This window comes from Pseudonaja textilis, chromosome 4 (genome assembly GCF_049901715.1).
Source record: "Pseudonaja textilis isolate UNSWEBS1 chromosome 4, rPseTex1.2, whole genome shotgun sequence".
In the NCBI taxonomy this organism is placed as follows: Eukaryota; Metazoa; Chordata; class Lepidosauria; order Squamata; family Elapidae; genus Pseudonaja; species Pseudonaja textilis.
Window position 1 is genome coordinate 49952126 of NC_141993.1, and position 25758 is coordinate 49977883.

A 25758-nucleotide genomic window follows, 5' to 3' on the forward strand; every position below is an offset into this window, starting at 1 on the left:
TATTATACTAAAGAAACATAATTTATTATATTATATATTGCTCAAGTGTTCATTAGGAAGCAATAATCAGTCTCTAACCCAAAGTTCTAGATTTGCTCACACTGCTCATAAGCTGTGAAAGAAACTAGAATAACTGGTAAGAAAGCCCCTATTACAAGGTCCATAAATAAAAATTGGAGGATGTATGCATTTTTTACTATTCTTTTTGCTGAAAACAATAGGTATTGCCAATACGCAGGAATAATGACCACATTCCATTTTTTTTAGAAATAACTCAGTGAGTGGAATAGCAGCAACCAGATCCACTGTCCAGTGACCTAAAAGAACTGATTTCCAGATCAATTCTGCATGGCCTTTTCTCCTTCAGGTATGGGTCTGTTTTTTGAAGAGTCTCTTGCCTGCTTGGGCACCACGCTGAGCCCCCTTCATCAAATTCGTGTACTGTCCTTGAAGTTTGGCTTTTTTCCTACCAGAGAGAATAGATGATAATCAGTACAGAGGCTAATCAATATTGTCTACATTTGACCAGATAAAATGTTTAAGGGAGTAAAAAAGTAATTTATATATTTGGAGATAAAATATATGGATTATGGTGAACAATATTCTTTGAGTTGGGATTTTCTGTACTTGGAGGTTATCACTGGTTTCTGGGTTTCTAGCAACCTTTTTCACTCTTTACCATCCTTACCTCCTGTTTAGTTTTGCTCTGTTCAGTGGGATGTATGCATAAGGATCCAGCCCACCCTTTTTCTTGATGTCACCTTTGCCTTTCTATAAGAAACAATAAAATGTATGTTCAGTGATAGGCAATCTAGCAAAGTACATGTTAGCAGCCCTAAGTCCCCATATCCATTCCTCCACTAGCTTTCCAAAAGACTTGATATTTATTAATATGTCAGTTATTCAGAACTATCTTGATACTAAATTTGATTTGAATATCACTTTAATGTTATAGATTATCAATATAATCCTGTTTTTACACATAGATAGATAGATAGATAGATAGATAGATAGATAGATAGAGAGGAGGGAGGGAGGGAATGATCTTTTCTCTGTGTAATCTACTCCTCTCAACTTCCCTAAAAAGAGTGCAAGAAGTATGGACTGTCACTTCTTAGGGTTTGTGCCTATTTTCTTCCCCACCCTCCTCTTAGTAAAGGTTGCTAAAAAGATATGACAGCTTTGAGGAATTGTTGAAGAAAAAACTTTGGAAGCTGCTTCAACAACATGGAAAAGAAGGTGGGAAAGAATATGAAGGAAAAGTAATAAATGAGCATCTCAGACCTCAATTTTTAAGGTGGAATTCCCTACTCCTGTTTTAAATTATGCCTAAAGAATATGCCCTCAAAAAAGATATAGACTTTCCATTTCTGTTACAAAGCACGTGAGGTTATCATAAACCCATGCTTCAATTGACAAGATTATGACAGATGATTCTACAATAGGAAAGCAAGTAACTTCCTATACCTACGTCAGATTTGGGACCCAATCAATCACCTTATGATCTTACCTTTGCTTTGTATTCTGCCCCAGGTGCTGCCTTCTTGCTAACAGGCCGATGAATTCCTTTGCCTCCCGCTATAAAGAGTAAACAAACAGGAGGGGAATAACTAGACCCTCAAGTATGAGTTGGCTTATGACTTTTACAAAGAATTTCAGGCTTGAAAAGGAGAAGCAGCTTGTTCGCTCCTTGGAAATTATTTATTATTAAACTTCTATGCTATTCTTCTCATTGAGGTGACTCTAGGTGGCTCACAGTCATATATTTAAAACATGATATAAAACCTTAAAACAATAAATAAAAACTATACATTTAAAAATCGGTTAAAAATCAATATCCTAGAAAATAACCAGTACTTTTTACTTAAGGTACAGATAATACTTATGACTATTTGTAAAAAAAAAAAAAAAAGTTGGAAGCTGCATTGGCCTTGGATAAAGCAACTTATGACCTATCCTTGAAGTTATGACTGTTTCACCACCCTATAATCACATGACCACAATTTGGGTTTTTGCCAATCTGTTTACGTTTACAATAGCTACAATGTCTTTCAGGAAAGTGACCACGATTTGCGACCTTCCTAGGTCAATTGGGGAAGCTGAATCTGCTTAATGACTGCAGTGATCTACTTAATGACTGTGGTATAGATACTCATAAAACTGGGTATGGTCATGTGATAACTTGCTTAATAATCACACTGTTCATCTCAATTATTGTCATGTCAAATTCTATCTGTAAATTTTCATGTAGAGGGTAGGTGACTTTTTCTAACTAACGTTTTATTAAAAGGCATATGCTTTCATGAAACGTAGCTTACTTAACATGAGTCTCCAAAGACAATTTCTACATTATGTATAATAACTCATATCATTATCACGATTGGCTCAATGCATCAAGATTAGAATGGAAGCAGAGGGAGGCCATAGTGAGGTTCTTTCAACTGATTATCATACAGATGTACAACACATAACTGATTTTAATCAATGTCTTATTTCTAAGTAACTATTTCACTCGCCCACTCATGTCAAAGTACACCAGAATCCGTGCAGCGGTGGCTCACTCCATAACAGCTCCAGAGGAAGATCCTAACCTTTGTATTGTGGCTGTGAATCAGCAGGAAGCCCTTCATCATCTGCCTCTTCCCGAAAGCGACGTTTCCGAGCTTTCTTCTGCAAAAGAGATGTCATGCATCAAAGTAGCACTTGGTAAGATCAACCATCTTCTGTAAAGATTTCTGTGCCTTCTTCTTTCCTGCGTTATTTAATGGCAACAGGGAATCTATCCTGATAAGTCAAATGTAATTGTCTCCCAATGTCCCAAATACAGCCATCACAATGCTAAGTTAGGGTAGAGACACACAACTTGCGAACCCACAGTTGTATTCAGTCCTGACAATTACCAAAGATGTCGCCAAACTTATACAAGGAATGTAACATAAGGGAAAATATGTGATTGCAATGATCATTTCAATGTCATTTAATTTTAATGAATCAAATTTAATTCTTTGAGTTGGTTCAGATGGTCCCCATTATGCTACTCAACCTCAATTCTTAAACAAATTACACAGTATTGGTATAAAGACTTCTTAATATTTAAAGAGAATGCCAACAATTCTTGTTCCTCCCCTTCTTCACTTACATTCTTGATTCCAACTTCCTGCATTAAATCTGCTGACTCCTCATTCAGCCCTGTGGTAGACAGCATAACAGAGATCAGATGCAGCACAAAATATGTACCCTAGTTATTTTAAGCCAAATCCTTCTCATAAAACTTATGGATAGGAGAAAGAGTAGAAGGAGGGCTGGAAGCAACCTTGGATGTCTTCCAGCCCAACCTCCTGTTCCAAGGGAGAAGCCTTGTATCATCCCAGTCAAATGATTTTTGAAAACATCCAGTGATGGAACACCCACAACCCAGAAGCACCCACTAATTAATTGCTTCCGCTGTCAGAAATATTATCCTTATTTCTAAGTGGGATCTCTCTTTTAACCACCTTCCACAAATTACTTTTTGTCTTGCCTTCTGGTGTCTTAGAAGATAACTGAATCCCCTCTTTGTAACAGCCCCTCAAGTACTGGAAGGCAGCTATCTTGTGTCCCTAATCTTTCTCTTTGACAGGGTAGACATCCTGTACTTTGCTGCCTCAACCATTCGTCATACAATTTAACCGTCAGGCCCTTTATCATCTTTGTTGCTTTTCTCTGCACGCTTTCCAGTACTTTTTAATGCCTGCATTAAAAATAATCTCAATTCTGTACTGAGAAGCTGCAGGGGTTCTATATCCCATAAGCTCCAAGATATCACATTAAAGATATTCTAGATATATAAATCTAAAATGCTTTCTTGTATAGGTCATTCTGTTTAAATAGCTTTGGTTGTTTCTGTAATCAATTGATAATAGAAAGTAGAATTATGGAATGATCATTGGATAGTTATTTGATGTGCATTTAATCAACAGCTGAATTTTATACCTGTAGGTTGTTCTTCCTCTTCGCATATGATTAAGCGACCATCAGCTGATAAGTTGAAATCATGCTTAACTTTTCCAGTTTGGGCAGTGCCTGGCCTGGTAGCTACATGACAGAACAGCACAAAAGACTTATGAAAAAAATATGTCTGACCTTCCACTCTGGGCATACTGATCAATCATCTTCCCCATCAAACTGAAGTAGTAAACACTATGAACTTAGAATAGACCATCTTCAAAATTCATCTTACCTAAAACCCTGTGTGCCACATTTGGATCCAAGAAGTTGAGAGGCTCATCACTTTCTCCCTCCTTAAGCCAAGCTTGATTTTGTTGCCTCAGCACTTTCCTGGTTGCTCTTCCTTTTTGTTTCTCTGTCTCATCTTCTAGATCAGAATCTGAGTCTGCCAAGATATCCTCAATGCTACAGACAAGGGCACAGAAACAACACGGGTTCATTTATGGAGAGTCCATAGATCATTTCAGATTCCAAAGCACTTGGAATCAGCCTTAACGATATTCTTAATCTCCCTCCTACTATGAGATCAAGATTCTGAGCAGGCACCTCATTCATACCTGTCTCCCTTAGGTGGTGCTAAAGTTCTTTCTTCTTCTGTAGAAGTGGCTGCAGCCCTTTTCACAGCTTGTCGCTTGCGGTTCCTTGATTCTGCCTTACGGATATTAAGCAGTACTTTGTGATAGGATTCAGGAAGCAGAGCCTGCAAGGGTTCAAACCTAGGAAGTGAAAATAATAATCCAAAATCATGGAAATCAATTTTTTTCATAAACTTTTCCCCCAATCATGGAATTTAGTCAAATATCCAAACTTGCAGAGTTTCATTAAGCTTGTAAGAACTGTTAAATTTTCAGCCAAATTCAATAATCTTTCAACAGTGCAAATACAGGTCAAAAAGAGATTGAAAGTAAACTGATTTCTACAAAAACAGTTTAAAAATACCAATTAAAAGCAGGTTTTCCACAAACATGGTTGCTACTCTTTTTCTTAACTCTCTGAACATGAAGGGAGACAAAGTGACTGAGATGAAAGAACACTTGTGGTTCTATTTGTCTGAATATCATAAATGAGTTATAAAACAAGCAAAAAATTAATCACATGGACTAGATTTTTGTAAACACATCTGGCATAAATTCTAAGAATGTGCATAATCAAACTTTACAGTACCTTATCTTTTCGCTTGATTTATAAATCATTGTTACGAAATGTTTACCGAAGAATTTATTCATAAAAGTTCATCTATATCTTATAGGTCGGTGGTTGCCCACTAGTGGGCCGTGAGAAAATTTTGGTGGGCCGCAGAGAAATCTCACCCCCAGAGCACCCCCACAAAGCAATTAATCCAGACTGCACGGAAACACAAGACTGCGCCACCCACATGGCCCGCGGAAACCCTCCCCGCCCACTCACTCCTTACCCGGCAAACTTGCCTGCTAAATTGCTATTTTTCCTTTTTCCGAACATCAGCTGTTCTGCTGTGCCAGGAGATTTAGATCAGCTAGGAAGCAGGAAATGGTTGGATTTCTTGCTTTCTAGCTAGTCTTTAGATCTTCGGCTCTGCTTTTAGATATTTTTTAAGTCTTTCTGCCAATACTGAAGCAAAGATTTTATAATCTGCATTTAGTAGAGAAATAGGTCTATAGTTCTTAATTTGTAATGGATCAGCCTCCTCTTTTGGAATAAGTGTAATATAGGCTTCTGACCATGATTTAGGTATCTTCTTCTTTACCATAACTTCATTCATAACTTCTAGCAATGGAAGATTCAATGATTCTTGTAATGTTTTATAAAATTCTGCCGGAAGTAGATCTGGGCCTGGTGCCTTTCCATTATTTTGCTTCTTGAGTGCTTCAGTTAATTCCATCATCGTTATATTGCTTTCTAACATTGTTTCAATCTCTTTAGGTATCTGAGGTAAATTAGCATTCTGTAAGTACTGTTTAACTCTTTCCTCATCAATATTCTCTTGTATATATACGAGGGCTATCCACAAAATAGATTACGTTTTCGTCTGTAGCAAGAAGGGGCGGAGCTAGCGTGGCCATCTTTGGTCTGTGCGTCCGCCGCTCAGTCTGCATCTAGTTGTGCTAGTGGGAGGTTCGTATCGTTGCCCGTTATTTCACAGCAAACGTTTGAAATGTGTGCAGCAATTGAAAATCCCTCAAGTTGTGAGGTGCGAGTAGTGAAAAGGTTTTTGTTGGCAAGAAAACCATAAACCGATTGAAATTTTTCGGCAACTGTGTGAAGTGTACGGGGACAACATCATCACTGAAGGTGGAGTGCGCCAATGGTGCATTAAGTTTAAAAATGGCCGAACTACGGCACTCGAGAAGTCCTGAATGCTTTCAAGTGGGAGATTTTTCCTCATCCGCCCTACAGCCCCGATCTTGCACCAAGTGACTACCACTTGTTTCCGAGGATGAAGACCTGGCTTGGAACACAGCGCTTTGATGACGACGCGGAACTGCGGGCGGGCGTTACTGACTGGCTCAAATCTCAGGCGTCAAAGCGCTGTGTTCCAACCCACAAATTAGGCCACACCCACAGAACCTGTTAGTGGTCCCTGGGATTTAAAATTATGAGTTTGGTCGTCCCTGAGGTCCAAAAGGTTGGTGACCCATTATAGGTGATATAATCTGAAAGTCTAAATTTTATAAAGGAAAATCCAGCTTCAAAGGACATACTGCACTCGACTAATTACAAATTTCATTAAACTGACTGATCCCAATGTTTCTATTAAAATACCTAGGCTTTTAAAAATCTATGTGGCCTTTGCTATACAAAAGTTGTGACTGATAATGCCTAGCAGCAACTCTTCAGTAATATTTTGGGGTCTAGATTAATTCATAGGTGTGTCAAGCACTGGAGAAATCAGGAGATTCAGGCAGTGCAAATGAGTATAAAGATTTATTGGAAGCTTAAGCTCTCTACAAAAATCTGAGCTACTAACGGTCAAAGGAAATGAGTGGAAATTAAGAAGGCATTCAAGATGGGCTGGACTTGGATCTCTTGCTGGCACGTAGGGACTCATGACATATGACACGTTTGACCCCTCCCTCGAGCTCAGCCTGGTCATCTACTATAAGTGTTATTCTCAGCAAATAATAATAATAATAATATAATAACAATATAAAGCTAATTTTAAATTTTTTTTGTCCTGATGATTCTTATTTCTGTGCATTATCAGTAAAAAAAATTCCTAGCAGTGAAGTATATTACCAGTATCAAGTTACCCATGGGCATAACTGAAAATTAAGGTAAAGAGAGAAAGTAGGGAGAAAGAGCCTTTGTTCACAGGGATGGTCCCCTTTCAAATAATCTGTTAGCTCCCTTCATTAATACTATGGAAAAATGGTGACTACAACTAGGAAAAAAATGCAGCCTCACAGGGTAAGATTTTATCAGGGAATTCACGAGCAAAAAGAAAAAGAAACTTGTGGGAAAGCATCCTCTGAACATTTCCTGTCTCTCTGCATGTAGTGATGAGAATGGAAAGGACCAAAGAGACTTATTATCTTATCTGGGATTAAACTAAGAAGTACTTTCAGGAGAAGGAGGAAAAATGAGCAGATCCCCATGAAATAACTGCAAACCTCAGTGCCTTGTTTTCCCCTGAGAACTTCTATTTTTGTATGTGCATTTGTTTATATACATGCACATACTCCTGTATCTAAAATGGGCTGTCTCAAGTCCAGCCAATCAAGAAAGCAAGATAGCCATTCTAGATATTTCTAGAATGTAATGAGGTGGATTTGTTTTCTCTCTCTAATCACAATATTAGCCCTTTCCTTCTTTAAATTCAGCACTAACCCAAATTTCCGGATCAATTTGGAAAGGAGGTTTCGCAGCTTCATACGGAAGTGGCGCCTCATGTCATCTGTCAATCCTCCAATGGCTTCTAACTGTAGAAAAACACAAAGTTTTAAAATTTGGCCACTCTCTACACCTCACTTCCCCATAAGCCATTCCTGTCAATCTGCCCCAACACCTTGGACTGGTACCTCGCTACTTCCCAATTGCAATAGGAAGGAAAGAATACCACAAAGAGCTGGACAAAAGATGAACTAATGGACTTCAACAGATAAGAAACTTAAGAGTGACTTATGGCAGGACAGGTTCTGAGGATTCAAATATATTTCCATATTCCTCTTTTTTAATTATGTAAACGAGGGCTATCTTCATTCCTAAAGTACTGATCCCTCAGTATGCTTTCCCGTTCTCACCATAGTCTCCAAGTGCCGACCCAGCAATGTTGTGTCCAAGAGCAGCACTGTCACCTTAAGGAATCCCAGAGCTGATTTGACAACATCCCGAGTTCGCGAGCCTACCATGAGGCAAACATGTTTCACCAGCTGCTCCAGAGTATCTGACCCAATATTTTCTGCAAGAATAGAATAGAATAGAATAGAATAGAATAGAATAGAATAGAATAGAATAGAATAGAATAGAATACTTTATTGGCCAAGTGTGATTGGACACACAAGGAATTTGTCTTGGTGTAAACACTCTCAGTATACATAAAGAAAAGGTACATTCATTAAGAATCAAGAATCACAACGTACAATACTTAACGATAGTCATAGGGTACAATCAACAATCAAATCATACTAGGAAACAGTCAAGTGGGAGGGGATGGGTGATAAGGAGTGGTGAGAAGATTAACAGTATACACTTTGTAAATAGTTGAACAGTGTTGAGGGAATTATTTGTTTAGCAGAATGATGGCTTTCGGGGAAAAAACTGTTCTTGTGTCTAGTTGTTCTGGTGTGCAGTGCTCTATAGCGCCGTTTTGAGGGAAGGAGTTGAAAGATGAATAAAATGAATTATATTAAAAGTGTAAACTTCAATTCATCCGATTCTCTCCAAGTCATAGGAAAACAACAGCATCCTTTGAGTTGCTACCAGACACAAATAATTCTGCAGCTAAGTAGTAACCTACTATGACTCATAGTGCCAACAATAGGTACTGTGCTGGGAAACGTCAGGTTTACACTTCTTTGTTCAAGACACTCAGTATACCAGAAACACCATCCTAGATATATCTGTACAAATGTTCAACCCAGCCCAGTTTAAAAGCAGCCCCAAACATTAGTCTTTTTATCTTAAAGCAGTTGCCAGTATAAGAAAGAGATTCTGCTTTCAACTGTTGATGGTGTAAACTCTTATTTAAACCAATTGATAGCCTCTATTTTCTCACCTTTGAACTCATAGAGTAGACGGGTAAGAGCAAGCACAGTGCAGCTGATCATAGTGACAGAGCCAGTTAAGCCAGCATAGATCAGGAGGAGATAACGCTGTATTCCCTCTGAAAGGAAACATGCAAGAATTTGTATTGTAATTACAGTATATATCAGGTACTCAAGAACACAACTTATAACAAGACTAATGGAAAGCCTCCCAAGACCAATAATTGAACAGAAATTTGTACAAGAAAAAAATAGCCTATGGAGATAATGTTAAAACCCAAGTCTCAAAGCAAGTTATCTTGGGAAATCAGCATTTACCCACCTCTAAATGATAATGGTCATAGCTCAATTGAACTTTGACATATTTTAAAAATACAAAATGAATCCCTGAGAAGCCACTAAGGTGGATGGATCATGATCTAGCCTAATGAAAGAACAGCATTCTAAGATGAGAACAAAGGTATTAACAACAGGCAACAAGGGGAAAATGATGGGAAACAATGCATATCAGAGGTTGAGAAGATAAGTACAGTTTTAATCATGGTTATCTAATCTCAGACACAGAATTTGATGCTTTTAAGGAAGTGAGGAAAATCTAGGAAATGAAGAGATAAGGCCAATGGAGACCAGTTGCCAAAAAGGGATGACATGCTGTATTTTTCGAACTACAGGATGCACTTTGCCCCCACCCCAAAAGAATAGAGCGAATGTGGGCCCATTTTTGTCCTCCCCAGCATCCAGAAGCATCGTGCATCCCGTTTTCGGCCTCTCCGATGCTGGGAAGGGCAAAAACAGGACACGCAGAAGACACTAAAGTTAAAAGAAACTGCACATTGTGGTTTGTTGAGGAATACATTATATAGGTAGTCCTTGACTTATGACCACAAATTGAGTCCCAAATTTCCGCTGTTAAGCAAGACAGTTACTCCATTTTATGAATTAACGGCAGGCCACAGTTGTTAAGTGAATTACTGCAATTGTTAAGCTAGAAACATGTTTGTTAAGTGAATCTGGCATCCCCATTGACTTGTCAGAAGGTCACAAAAGGTGATTGCATGATCCTGGGACGCTGCAACCGTCATAAATGAGCTGTGGTGGTGCAGTGGTTAAGAATGCAGTACTGCAAGCTACTTCTGCTGACTGCTGGCTGCAGTCTGGCAGTTCGAATCTCACCGGCTCAAGGTTGATTAAGCTTTCCATCCTTCCAAGGTGGGTAAAATGAGGGCCCAGATTATTGCTGACTTTGTAAATCGCTTAGAGAGGGCTGTAAAGCACTATAAAGCGGTATATAAGTCTATTGCTATTGCTACAGATACATGCCAGCTGCCAAGCATCGAATTTTGATCCTCTGACTGTGGGATGCTGCAACTGTCATAAGAGTGAAAAACAGTGGAAAAAATGAAATACTCAAGATGAAAAGGGGTGCAATGTTGTATAAACAAGGAAGGAGCCAGAGAAGAGCAAGCCTGGCAACGAAAGACAAAGAGAAACACCTTTTTTCATGCAAAGCCCCACATAAGCAAACTGGGACTCACCATTTGGAGTGACTCCAAAGCGTATAAAGGTGTGACCAATTTCTACCAGCAGATTATAAGCATTTTTGCGGGCACCCACGGAAACTTCTTTGGTGCAGAGGATCACCTGGAGGGAGCAAAGATATGGTCAACAGTCCGATCACTTACCTGTTGCCTCCACCATAATTTTAATATCTTCATGAGTTGCCATTCGTTTAAAAAGAGGGGAGAAAAACTAAGGGGCTAGAATTCCAAACATTATTCTAAAGCTTACAATTACAATAATAGTAACAAAACTAAGCTAATTTACAAATTTCCTACCACAGTTTTTCAAGAAAAACTCAACTAGATGACTAAAGTTTTCAGTACTGTAGGTGATTTCCTTAACTATGAGGAATGTATAATTTCTTACTAAAATCAACTAATTAATGAGAACATATTTTTAATTATTGCCAAAGAGTTATTTAAACTTAAACACAGATCCATTAACTCCTCAGCAACATTTATTGCAAAATAAGCAGACTTAACACTGAAGGGAGTTACTCTTCCACCTGTAATGGAGAAAGTTGCTATCTTTAATTTGCATAACCCCTGCAAATGCTAGTAGTAACACATTCCAGGATACTCTGGTTCTAACTTCATTACAAAAGTGCTGAAGAGAAATATGACCCTGCTCAGAGAAAGACCTAAAGTTTGCAACAAAGAGAAAGCAATGTAGAAGCAAGGTGATATGGTCTCTTTCTCTCTTTTACAAGTTGGTAAGAGCCTTCATAGTCAACTGGATTCATCCAAGTTTCTATTGCACCTTCTGATTTGTTACTGATGTTTTATGTCTTATGTCTAAGTATATTACTCCTGTTATATATCATCATCATCATCATTATCATCATCCTTTCCATCTTCTTTACTACCTCTTCTTACTGGTATCGTTACGATGATTATTACACTGTTGCTTTACCTGTTGCTTTCGCACCGGAGACAAATTCCTTGTGTGTTTAATTACACTTGGCCAATAAACTATTCTATTCTGCTTGGTTTAAATAGTTAACAATACTTTCAGAGATCTTTTACTGTGAAATTGCTGCATTTCAAATCTGAGGTTGTTTTAAACTTACTTAAATGTCATGGCCAAAGATCAGGGATGGTTTTATAATGAAAAGCAGATTTGACATTTTATAAATGAATAAAATGATGAATATTTCATTCCATGCGCTTAATTTTTCACCATCTTCTGACAACATAATTCTACACTCAAATTTCCAGTTTCTTCAGGGCTGTGCTAAACCCTCTTTTACTGTGCTCTCTCACCTCTGGCACCAGGGCTATGACAAAATCTTCATGTTCCACTGTCAGCTGTTTGATAACATGGAAGAGGCACTTCAGCCGGGGCTAAGAACAAAAAAAAAGCAATATGGAAATATACACAGTATTCTTTGATATCCATCACAGTTTACATCTTATTTACTTTGGGTGGTAAAAAGTTTTCCTTACTCTCTTAGCAGGTGACGTTGCACTGGTTAGGGAGTCCAACAGAGCACTCTTCAGTTCCTCCAAATGACTTAGTACAAAATTACGACACGCAGGTTGGTCAGAAGCACACACTTCCTCTAGCACCCGATAAATCTTTTTCTGTATTCTATGATCTTTGTTCTAGGATAATCAGATCAAATAGATAATTCAAAGTATACAGTATAATGTGCATATATAAAAAACACAAGGACTCAATTCTCATAACCTTGAAAGGGAAGACACCATATCCCGATGGGCCTCCCTGGTTTCATTTTGGGCACTACTTCTAAAGACCACTTGGAAAGTGCAGTTGATTCACAATCAGTGATCTGCTTATTGGCTGGTGCTTGTTACTTTGAGAATATTACACCTATTTTGTAAGGCTGCAGAGTAGCCACTAGGTTTCTGGGTGCTACTTTTGGCTTATAAAGGCCTACATGACTTAATGCTAAGACTCCACTCAGACTCAACTACCTAAGAAAAACTGCAAGTGGTGCCTCGTTTTCATGAGGTAAGAGGGACTACGATCAATGGTGGTATTCTACTGGTTCGGCCTGGTTCTGGCGTACCAGTAGCGCCGAAGATCAGCTGGCAGAGAACTGGTTTGCTCCGAGCCTCTCCAATGTTCTGCAGTTGGAGCCACCTGCCTGTCCCTGCTCCTAGGTCCTTTTTAACCTCTCAGCTGTTTGGCTTGGCAGAGCAGATTGCTGTGCTAAACAGCAGAGAGGCGCAGTAACTTAGTTTTTACTGTTTTAACACACGCGCAGATTTGGTGCGCATGCACGCACGATCGCACAATCCTTCCCTTGCAGCCACACCCACCAAGCCATGCCCACAGAACCAGTGGTGGGAACTTTTAAATCCCACCACTGGCTAAGACCCAAAAATGTAGCTCTTCAATTATCTTACCTCTACCCTCCTTGTAGAAAGGACAGTGGCCTCTTTGACAAAGGCCTTCTGAAAAGTGGTCTGTCTGTTTTCATGTCAGAAGCCCTTATAGAGTTAATTATAGGGAGCTTCTAGGTTGAAAGGATTTGCTGGTGGTAACACTATTGCCCAGGGGATGCCCAATTACCAAAAATAATGCAATATTCAATTTGGTGGGCCTCTGAATTTGGGGCATTTTAATGCTTTTAGTTTATTTAGCTTGTATTTTACTGTTTGGGGTGAGTGAGTTGTCAGTGCATATTATCTATTCTTATAAGGTCTCTGGAGTCTTGAAGGATTTAGCAGCACATAAAACAAATAAATTCAAGAAATAGCTACAATCCAACAATCAAATAAATGGCCATTGCTATGCTGTCTTGGCCTGGTCTAAGCCTTGTGGGAAAAGCTTACAAATGAGCAATTTCAAGTGGCTGAGAGGATGTTTAAATAAAAATCTAAACACATTATATGGATCTTTCCCACAAAATCAACAAAATTCAAATAATTTCTTTCCTATCAGTACAAAAAATTAAAAATAAATGGCTCCCTCAGTTAATAAAACATTTTTTCACCAGCCCCACGAAATAAGGATTACATATAGTTATGCCCCTTAGTTTTTTAATTGAAAAGGACAGCAGTGGATCTGATTTAAGTATTATTTCATTAGGTCAACAAAACTCTAGATAATAGAATTGTGACAACTAACGTGGGTAAATTCACACCACTATTTTGTACTCGCCAAACAAAGTTTGTTTGCAAGCTTCTGCTTCTTCTTCAAAAAAAGAAATGTGTTACCTAGATCTCTTCCTTCGATTTGATAGCCTCACTGACCAAAAACAACAGGGTTGCAATGTGAAGTGTCATAACATAGAACCCAACAGCTGAACAGTAACTCACTTGCAGGGAAGAGTGGATGCTGCCATACAGAGCATGCAGAGATGATTCATCAGCATAGGGAGCCATAGCCACCACTAAATCCAAAATGGAAAGCCTGCAGCAAGGAGGACACAGTTAAAAGAACACAATCCTAATAATCTTTATGAATTTGAACTCTTTCTGAATAGAAGACAACTAATTCTTCTTATAATGGCATAAAACTACCAGATCTACTCTAGAATTAGCAACGGAAAGACTACGTAGTTCACCCTGAAATTTATTTCATCCCGCATTTCCTTCTCACCTTATCTAATGAATGGGACAAAATCCCCCAAATTTTTACAGAAGATAACGGGATCAAAAATAAAAGATGTTTGGAAATGTTTCACAGATCGATATAGATAATTCTGATTTATATCCTATCTTCTGGAGCAAATATAAGGTAGATGCTGAGCATATCCACTTGAAGCATAGAAGAAAACACCACAAGATAAAGCCTCTCTCTGGTAACTTTACACCTAGACAGGATGGGTGACACACAAACCTAATAAATAAACAAACTTTACCTAGTGAATTCTGAACTATCAGAACTGTTCAATTTCTCACAAGCTTTCTCCAGGAAGGAATTTACCATCTGCAGTGAAAGATAAAATAAAAAATTCCATATAGAGATGTTTTTCCAGTACCAGCAGCACACCACCATAAATTCCAAAATCACTTTTGCTTCAGGCATCTTCCTGTTTTAGTACTCTAGCAAATGGTGAATTCTGAGACCCATATTTTTTTTTTTCAAAGATTGCTACTCACCCCTGTTTCAGTAACTGTCAAGTAAGCCCGGATGGTGTCCAGCAAAGAGCGCCGGTGCACTAAGCTCTCACTATCATCACCCTCTTGGCTGTATACATTGAACATGATGGGCAAAAAGTTCTTTGCAAAGCGTCCAACCTCAGCACGCTCAGCCTCTGCAAATGGAAGCAGAGAAATGGAATGAAGAAAGTGTTATTCTGAGATCAAAGGATTTTCAGGCAGTTTAACAAGGACTCTTGTCAGGCCTTTCCACCACAGAAGCTTCAATCCCAGACAAACCTTCTGAAGATTGCATCATAATCTTTTATTGTCTGAGTCTAGGAATAAACAGAAATGAGGTGAAGATGTTGCCAATATGGCAATTAACAAGTCATGTTTACCTGTTTGGCAGCTCTTATTAATTAGCCTGCGCAAAGCTTGGCACACTATCTGCCGCAGTTCAGAACAGTCATTAATGGCCGTGCCTAGAGTGCGTGCCAGTCCTTTGAATGAGAGAACCACATCTGTAGCATGGTTACAGAAACTTGGCAGCAAGGTCCAGATCTGAAAGACAAAAAAGGCAAGGTCAACACGTTTTACCTTCACTGATATTTCCTATGTCAAAATCATAATATGCTTTATACCAGCTATCAAAAAAAAAAAAAAAAGAAAGAAACCAACCAACCAACCCAAAAACAAAATTCCTCACTTGCCACTGGAGTGTATTGTAGATCTTAGCTTCTAGGTCCTGACCTGCCTGGGCAAGCTCGGTGGCTGCAAAAAGAGAGAGATCTATTTGTAATTGCGCTTCCATAGGCACAGGGATAGGAATGAGAAACAGATGACTCTCCAGATGCTACCGAACTGTTTCTCCCAGTTTCTTCATTGTTCATGACCATAATAGCTGCATTGCTGGAAGCTAATTCTAAAACACACCTCCCTCCTTGCGTGACAGTTAATCTGGAAAAATAACTGACAACGTTGGGTCTGTATCAGAAATATACATACTAATGCAATATCATTAGATATTTGACACATATTTGTCTACATTTGATCGATAATCAATAATTTGCTTATTGAATACCTTCCAAAACTTTTCATAATGTAGAGGTAAAGACAAAAAATGCAATTAACCTATAATTTTAAATCTTGATTTTTATAAAATTATATATACCAAGTAGTCCAAACTGTAAACTCCTAGAAAAAAAAAATCACCTTAAGAAGCTAAGTTTTATTTTTGAAAACCTCCAACTTAAAGGTGATAAATTCTCCAGGTTTATTTTGTCACACGGTTTTGATGTCCAAAACTTAGGTCTACTTGCAAGTAATATGGCTTGTGCTACTTGGATGTCTAATTACCTCTGTTTTTTAAAGAAGTGGCAAGTGGCAGGAAATAACTGGAGAAAAAGGCAAGTGGTGCACTTTGGATGTGGTCTCGGAGCACAGGAAGGAGCCAACTGTGAGGAAAGTCCAATGTTTCCCTGTAGATAATATAACGGTACGCAATTAAGAGGGGATGGGAAATGCCAGCAGTGAGTATGTTTGATTTGGGTGATTATATGCTTTTCTCAGTGCTTTCTGTTGCTAGCCACAAAAATGTCACAGAACCATAGAATTCAAGCACTCTGGTCAGATGGCTTCCTAATTTCTCTTGAACATACAGGTAGTCCTCAATTTATGCATTAACTGTTAAGATCCAAACAGACATGGGTCAGCAGGGAACTCTTTCAAATTCACACAGTCATACACTCAAACCACAAGAAGATTCCTTCTCAATCCAATGACTCCTCAAATACCTCTAGTGATTGGCACCCTGTTCTATTAAGCTTAAATTAATAACACAAAAATTAAGTTGTGGAGCATGAAACATGGTAAGTGTCAGGGTTGCGTGCCTAACAGATCCATTCCAGCTATCTTTGCTTTATTTGATGTCAGGTTTCAAAAGTTCCACATAAAGCACAACAGATGCTTATTCTGAAAGTCACATTTTTGTCCCAGTTTGATGCCCAGTAATACCAAGGTAATTGTATAAAAATCAACTGACAAAGGAACAAGTTAGTTAAGTGAGTCACAGCTCAGTGTGAAAGACGTGTTTAGCATGTAAAAGCTCTACCATGTAGGTCTGAAAAAACTTCTCCCTGAAATTCTTGAAAATTGCTGCCAGTCCATGCCAGAAGATGGATCAGAAATCTGAGTCTGGAAAGGATAACTTCTGATATTCCTTATAAAAATTAGTAATCCCAGGATATACAGACAAAAGCAAAACTCAGTTGTTAAGAAAACCAAAACAACCATACAAAATAAAACTAAAAAACATTTACAAATATATTTGTTATTTATTAAATAATTCAATAATTTATAAATACACTTATTTGTCTTTATTTGTCCCTTCAACCTATGAACTTATTTCAATACATATTTCTCTTTTTCACTGCTAAAGTCCTTAAAAACAACTAAAAGCACAACAAAAGCTTACAAACCAGATAAGAATGGTAACTAAAATGAGATTATTATTTTTTGCTTTGCTAAATTCATTAATTTTGATTTTTGATGAGATAATCGGCAGGCTCTGGTATATGCCTAAGCTAATCAGCGGGTTCTCTCTTAATGCCTTGTGCAACTGCAAAGAAAACCTGTGAATAATAGTAAACGAATAAGGGTAAATGGGGGCATTGCTTTGAAGAACCAAGTGGCTTTCAGTATCTTTGCAAAATCAATGAAATTACAAGTCATACTGCTCCTTCCTCTATAATTTAAAAGCTTGAGGCATGCTGGTTTAAAACATGTTCCCTACCTCAAACACATTTTTGGACTCTGCTTCATATGTCTATTGAAATTAGTTCAGAAGACAGAATGATAATAATGCAGAAACATCACATGCAATGGCTTTACAAATATGAAGAAGGAAACTCTACTTACTCTGTGCCATCAATATCTAGGGGAACAGCCTCCAGCACTACCTCAGGGCCCATAGTGGCCACTGCGGCTCCCAGAGTCTGATCAAGCAACACAGTGTGGGGAAAGTGCGAGGAACTGCGCAGATCAGCTAGGGACTGCAGACACTGCAGCAAAAGGGAAATTAGAAAGGATTACATAGGAAAGAGCATCACAATTTTTCATATCCTCTAAGCATAGCTGGCAACCAATGGGTTTTGGAGTCTCTTAGCTGAATTTCAGCAGTACAACTCCCAAAGATAAATCTTTTTTTTTCTTTCGAAAAAAGAAGCAGAATAAAATAATGTAAATTTGGAACATGTTTAACAAAATTAAGAACAAAAGATTAACAAGAGAAGTCCAAAGCCTGCTTATTCATGCATTGTCTCCTTTATTGGAGTCTTCTCCCCTTGAAAACATGAATTGTGCCTGGTTCTGGAGGGCACTTAATTCTTTTAACGGGGTACCTAAAAGAAATCCAACTGCAGTGCCTTCATATCCAGTGGAGAAAATCATTCTTAAAAAAAATCTCTCCCTGTATTGGTTCAAATCACTAGCCTTCAAATACTAATTGTATAAACTCACATTTTGTCTCCTTATCTAGGTTCTTAAATCCAGGTAACAGCAATCAATAACCCAAAGGCTTTACTTTCTACAGATGTTTTTATTCTTAATCTGGATACTTGGGAATTCCCTGCTTGTTTCATGTGCCATTAATGTTAATGACCTACAGCATTCCTTTACCTTTTGCATTATAGGATGACACTGCTGCCCACATGTTTTAAAGAAAACCCTCAGCACTTGCAACACTGAGGCCCAAGCTGCGTGGTACTGGTATGTCAGACCTTCTTCCACCGCTCTGGAAAAAACACCCATTGGCAAATCAAAAAAGAATCTCAACATTCTATGTTTGTAATAATCCATGAATAGGAGGTTGTTAAACTGCGGCAACCAACCAAGCTATTTCATGTACCTGAACATCTTGCAAATGTGAACAGCAGATCCAGAGGGAGTTGCAGATGAAACAAGTCCTAGTTCTGTCACAAGAGGGGCCACACATTCATTGAGCAAAACCTGAATCACACAAATTCACATTTGCATCAGCCCACGTTTTCTATACAGATCAAGAGCACATCAGCCAACAATGACAATGCAGGAAGTGCTTCATCACAAAACTGCACATGGAAATGCCCCACAGTTCTTACATTAAATGAAATAAAGTCCCTGAAATATAGTTCTTGCCAGCTTTGCGCTCTACATCTAGAAGTAAGGGCAATGTAATACCATTAGGGTCTGGGCGGCAGCATCCACCACCTGGCTGTGAGGAGACAGGAAACAGTTCATAGCTATGCTGAAGAGACGGGGAAGATGAGCTAAGCACAGATCCCACTGCAGCCTAAAATCAAAAGAAAAGTTATTTCTGACTATCTGAACAGCATTTTCCAATCCCCACATAAATCTGCCCCATTATTATCTCACCCTTACTTTGCAAGGTTAACGTGTGCACGTTCCATGACAGCCAGCCAGGCCAACAGAGGCTGCAAGTCATTCTCATTGGGTACATAGTCATAAAGAGCCTGGCGGTGCAGAACAACAGAAAAGGTTACTTGAACATCCAAGGCTGGCTGTGCACCTTTCACCCAATCATTGCATTACTTACCATGATAATCTGGGCATTAAGTTCAGCTGGCAAACACATTGGAGATGACTGGGCAGCGAAGAGGCTATGAAAAGCTTTCATAGCACATGCTGTCACTAGCTGGGCAGTGACGGGGAGAAGAAAAATGAATAACAATTAATCACTGCTCTTGCTTTTCCTCTCCATTTCTGTCAAAAGAGGCATTTGGGTTTTCAACTAGGCTAAGACAAGGGGAGTAGATAGAGGTAATCCATCTTTGTTCTTCATTCCCACTAAAGCTCTCTGGTCTTCCAAGTGGCTTACACAGTTGTGACTATACCGCATTCAAAAGACAAGGCAGCACAAAGTCAACCTAAAAAGAGGAGGAACACTTACTACATGGCTGAGGGTCATAACTCGAAGCAAGGTTTCACAGCAAGATTTGACAGCTGGAGCAGGAAAATAGGGCAATAAATCACGCAGCAGAGTCAGCATGTGCAAAGTTGTTGTGGCCTCCTTAGCACCTGAGGAGCCAAACAAATATTAGTTCTATTATTCTCTCAACACACAACACAGTTACTATTGCTCCTTGCAAAGTTTGCATTCCATTCTTCAAGCTGATTTTAAAAACATCCTGGTATTGTGCAAAGTTGTGGAATAAAAATATATAATATTAAAATCCTTTAATAAACAAAATCAACGTAAGAGGGTTTTTTTCAGAAAAAGTGTTATATTTACTTGCAAAGTTGAAATTAAAATGATCCTTCCTCGGAAAAGGATGATTAGACATAAATTAAAATGGGAAAATATTTCTAGGAAAAACAAGTTGGCCTTTCTGCAAATTTGCTTTAGAAGATCAAAAAAGGAGTTGACTACTTTCAAATCATTTATCCAGGAGTTCTGCATGGGTTGCAAAGTTGTGCTACTGCAGAATACCTGCAATTCTCCTGCCTCTTGCCCTTTCAACCAGTTTTTGAATCATAGCCACAGCTCTTCTGCTAAAATGTTGCTGTTTTTTTTTCTTGAAACCAGAATACATAGAATTCAGGGGAACAATATAGGGATCACAATTAGAGCCAAAGAAAGATAAATGGAACAGCTTCTTATCACATGAATTAGATACCTCCAGATTTCTCAATTTCTTGAATGCAGAACTTAGCAGTAGAAATTGCAGCTGGGTGATGTGGAGGAGCTCCGTCTCCAAATAGGAACTCACTACCCCTGAGGATAGAGCAGACACCATGCTGAGCAGCCTTGCGGACCTGAAGGAGACAAGAAAGATGGGAGAGGCTGCAGGCTGAGCTAGAATATTTGCCCAACTTCAAGCCATATTATACCGGACATTTAACAATCAGATTTAAACAACTGTGAACCATGGACCATATAAAATATACAAACTCACCTTGGGCTTGACATGGACAGTGAAGCTGAGAATACCATGGAAAACTTGCATTGTCACAGGGTAATTCCATGCTAACAGATTTTGTCTTCGTAGCAATGTAGCAAGGCAGGAGAGGACCTGATAAAGAGATAAAGGATAGCAATGAGGCATTGTCCTATGAACATTGGATACCCAGAAGCATCTGTCTGTAAAACAGTTCAGTTTTAAATACCTGAAACAGGCATCAAGCAAAATCATGTACAGTCTAATAGTAGGCTTAATTCAATCCAGCATTTCTTCACTTGTTACAGTACAGTTCAAAATGCTGAGCAAAGGGGCTTCTAACAGATTTGTTCTCTCTTAAAATATATAGAGCATTGCAGGAAACATTCAATTATTAACAAGAGCATCCCATATGTAATATTTAGATAATACATAGATGACCTCTTTGATGCACTTACCCATCGTAGAGCCAAAGTAGAGTCTCCACAAGATTGTGAGCCTAGAATTTCCATAAAAGCCTTGGAAACATCGGAGAACTTTTTGATCAGCACAGGGCTGGGTACCCTGGGGAAGATTCAGAATATGACAGGCATCAAATAAGAGGAATTAGTAACAAGCATTCCACTGCCTTTTGCATTCAGTGATTCCATTCTTGTGCAACTAAACTCACTTGTGGCACTTCACATTGCTATACCTGCAATCCCACTTATAAGATGCACAGGCTCTGATGACACAGACTACCTTTTTGTAAGGCATCATTAATATGCCCGTTAAGTATAAAATAAGGACACAAAGAGACAGCAAACTGTGAAATTTTAATCATCCCTCATCCACCTACTGCAGTAACAAATTCAAGGAGGAAGCAGATTGGACACAGTTACAGTGACAAGGGACCATAATAGAAGAAATGACTAATGACTAATGGTTTCAAAATGTTTTACATAAAAAGAATATATAAGAAACTTTTATAAAAATATATAAACCTAAGAATATTTCCTTTAAATAAGTTTAAAAACGGATATCACTGACTTTGCAAGATCAAGTCTAATTTGTAGTAGAATCTTTGTCCAAGACACCAACTTCGTTGCACAAAATTTTATAGTGTCCTTCTTGATCCCTTTTTCTCTGAATTATCCTAAAGTGCACCCCCAAACCCATAAAAATGCTTGTCGTGTTCCTAGAACTCACCGCTTCAACACTAAACTTAACAGATATGCAACAGCAGCCAAGGATTCGGGAGACTCCACAGCTTCCAAAGTAGTCATCTAAGGAGACATAACACAGCTCAGAAACGCAGAGAAAAGGTAGATCCGTGGGACTTTATCCTGAAAGAAACTGATCTCCACATTAGCCTATCTATACACTGTTTTTTGATACTTGTTGGTTCTCCATGCCTTACACCTTGCTCCATCCAGCAGTCAAAAGCATGGAGATGTTTGCTCTCCAGCTTCAGATTGGTGATCAGATAACTGACATTTATAGTGCCCAATGAAAATCTCTGAGATAAAAAGGTGAAGGGTACTTTTTAAAAAATAAGCCGCCTACAGAACGTACAAGGGAGCAAAATGAAAACTTGTAGCATAAAGAGGGAATCTGTGGCTTTTCAGATATTTTTAGAGTCTCATCGTTCTGTTTTTAGTAAACATATTGCTTTTTACATTTCAATGTTCTGGAATTTCCAGGCTATCATTTGGATATATTTCTTTTGATACTTACCAATACACCAAAATATTCTGTCTCACTTTCTGTACCACCCTGTGTTCGGATTACCTCTGTGGCTGCAGCCAATACTGCACATATCTATAAGAAATCCAAATTAAAGAGTCAAAAACTCTATTCACCCAATTAAAATTCATTGTATAATACTTCTCAATTTATACACAAATCTTGCTGATCCTTTCATCAAGCTCTTACAACTGCTGTGAATAAAGCAGCATTTATTATCCACCCAGACAGTGTACCAAATATGAGACACCAAAGAAAATTCCAGCCTTGGGTATCTTCTGTCCTATTCCTTTCTTCCATGGTAATAGAAGAACAGTGGAAAATGTCCAGCTATTACTTAATGAATCTTTATTTCTGTAATTTGTATTCCACCCATATTAATATTGACTCTGGGTAGCTCACATTAAAATATACCTAAAAACATTAGGTTCAAAAATAAATTAACCCAGCCTATGAAATTTTATTCAAACATGGTTAAAAGTCACAGAAAACTGAAACCCCAAATGGTTGATGGTAAAGCAGGTTTTTCAACATTTCCAAAATAATAGAATTATTTATCTGGGGATAAACTGTTCCAAAGAAGCAAAGATGCTACCAACAACACCGGTTTCCTCCCCTTGCATTCCTTATCAGGCTTGACTGAATTGAAGAGGCAGAGTTATTACTATAACCTATTTCCTTAATGAATGGTACATACTATCTCTGGAGACCAATGAAAGAAATATTAACCATATACAGTACTTTTAGCAGTTATTAAAACCAATGAACAGCAAAAAAAACCCCAAATGATCCAATCCATTAGAAAACAACTTTATTAGCTAAGTCTTGCTGGTTCAACAGCTCCAGTCTATTTGGGTGGTATTATTGCACTTCACTATCCCTATAGTCTATTCTCTTAAAGTAATAATGAAAATCTTGTTAATCACATTTGTTGGTTTTCATAAAAATTGGCAGCTGCATACCTCCTTATGAGCAGCAGAATTGGATTCCCAAAGACGCTGCACTCTGCTGAAGGTGAGATTAGTACAGTCAGTCAAGCCACTCAGGAAAGTTGCAGATGATTTGTGAGTCTTAGCAGATTCACTGTTATCTTCCACCACAAAAGACTTTGTATTCTCTCTAGGCAGAGGTCCTGATGACTGCAGCTCATTATGTAGTTTCAGGGCATCTACAGTCAGGTTACTGTTTTCTGTGAGAAAGGCAAACATTGAGCTAATTCTTGAAGCATCACTATCAGATAATCTACACAAAGAAATTCATAAATAATAAGCTAAGCTGCCTAAAGGGATCCAAAATAGAAATTTATACAAAATGATGTCCTAATATAAGATTAAATAGCATATTTGTAAGCATTTGAATAGGAATGCAGCAATTAACAAGAAACAGCACTTTGGGCCAGTCATTTCCTCAGCCCAACTCACCTCACAGAGTTGTTGTGGGGAAATATCAGGAGGAAGGGGTACTGGGATGTATAGTGCCTTATTTATAAAAATAATAAAGGCAAAATAAAATAAATATCACAAAATGATATTCCACTTTTATTAACAAAGCTGAATAGATTGGGGAAATGACATTGAGGATGTGATCTATTGAAGATTTTGATATAGGTTTTATCAACTGCTGAGATCAAGAATGTGGTCTTTTATGATACTCTCATTAAGAAAATGTTAAAATATAAGGTAGATGAAAAAACTATTAAATGGATTTCTAAGGCCACATAATTTTATTAACTACATGGATGAATGGTTTGAGGATACATTTTTATCACATTTGTACATAAAGACAAGATTCAAAAAGATCTAGCTTGGACAGTGGACTAAAACAGGACAAACTTTTACAGGGAGAAATGTAAAGTCACACTTATGAGGAAAAAATAAAAGGCAAAAGTATAGGATGAGGGCTTAAGTATCTATGATAGAATTTGGGTATTCACAAGCCCAAGCAGATCCAAGCTGGACATGGCTTGATATGGCAGTATAACTGCTAAACAGACATGCACTTTTGGGGGACCTATTTGTAACCATCCCATCTATTTTGCCTTGTTTCGGCCCAACTTGGAAGACTGGGTCCAGTTCTGAGCCCTGCAGTTTAAAAAGGACATTGATAAAATGAAAAAAAAAGAGTCAGGGTAGATCTTAAGAAAAATTTTTTAAATATCAATAGTTCTTAACTATAGTGGGACAGATTTCCCCTTCATGGGAGATCTTCAGATGAGACAGCCATTTGTCCAAAACAAGATCCTTAAGTCAACAGGCCACTGGTGTACATGATCTCTATGATGAAGTTATTATAGCTTCAAGATGTAGATGTTTCATACGCAAACAGACATGGCTGATCTATTTTTACTCAAAATTCATAGAACATTTGTAAGTGGAATCGTTATTTCTCATTAACGCTCAAAGAGCTGCCGCTGCCGCTGATCAGCATTTAAACGGAAAAGAATCGGCTACCGCAACGGAATTAAAGCCATGATCGTCTCTGTGGCTCTTGCGGCTACTGCTCGTACCTGACCGGGGGGCGAGGAGACGACCACGGGCGGCCAGGCGGTAACGTCGTCCCTCCGGATTGCTGTCGCTGCTGTGCCCTTTGCGCCAACGCTTAAGTTTACCGGCTGTACCGGAGCGCAACTTGCCCGAACGACCCATATCGCTCGGTTCTCGCCACGGCTCGCCAAAGAAAAAGACCCAAACCACGTGCCGCGTCTACTTTATTTTAAGTAATTCCGGTTATCCCCTTCCGTGCTGAGCACCAACTTCCGACTCTTCCATTTTGCCAGCTAGTTAAAAAAAGCCGAAGGTGGGCTCCGACCTCCTTATTCTTTTCCGACTTGGATTACAATTCCTTCTGACCCTGCACACCTTTCTAACTGTGGTCTGTCCCTTCGTGTAAATCAATGTTTTTCAAAGTTAGCAATTTTAAGATTGTGGACTTCAGCTCCCAGAATTCTGTAGCAAGCACTGTTGCTGAGGAATTCTGGGAGATGAAGTCCACACTGATGTAAATAAAAGAGGCAAGGAAAGCAGTTTATTTTGTCTCAATTTTTAAAAACCTTAACACAGCAGAACTTTGAAGTTTTCTGATTGATTCTATATTTACATTGGCTGTTCCGAATAGAATTTGTCTGAAGAGTACAACCAAGGCAGCATTGGTATTATGCAGATATGAAGTTGAGGGAGATGCAAGCTTGTAATAATTGTCTGGAAAGGTGGGGGGGGGAGGGAGGACCCAAGATTTTTTCCCTAAAGGGTTTTGGGAGAAAACTTAAAGGGACACAGTACAGTACTTAAAGTCAGGCAATTATTATTTTTTTACATT

The 25758-nt window shown here is 38.5% G+C and overlaps 1 protein-coding gene across 1 annotated transcript; it reads right to left on the minus strand.

The window, feature by feature from the left end:
- Positions 1–25402, minus strand: RRP12 (ribosomal RNA processing 12 homolog). Its single transcript, XM_026701196.2, has 34 exons — positions 24950–25402; positions 23406–23632; positions 22435–22518; positions 21907–21983; positions 21177–21282; positions 20737–20853; positions 20458–20596; positions 19731–19858; positions 19377–19475; positions 19202–19293; positions 19001–19112; positions 18690–18790; positions 18461–18575; positions 17702–17844; positions 16142–16263; positions 15492–15556; positions 15184–15346; positions 14804–14958; positions 14563–14630; positions 14018–14111; positions 12176–12334; positions 11993–12073; positions 10706–10811; positions 9182–9289; positions 8208–8365; positions 7795–7886; positions 4545–4703; positions 4220–4392; positions 3973–4074; positions 3140–3189; positions 2592–2670; positions 1511–1578; positions 689–771; positions 1–466 (listed from the first exon to the last, which is right to left on the minus strand). The coding sequence occupies exons 1-34, from the start codon at positions 25086–25088 to the stop codon at positions 364–366; spliced, it is 3867 nt and encodes a 1288-aa protein (XP_026556981.2). The 5' UTR covers positions 25089–25402; the 3' UTR covers positions 1–363.
- Positions 25403–25758: the final 356 nt, after the last annotated feature.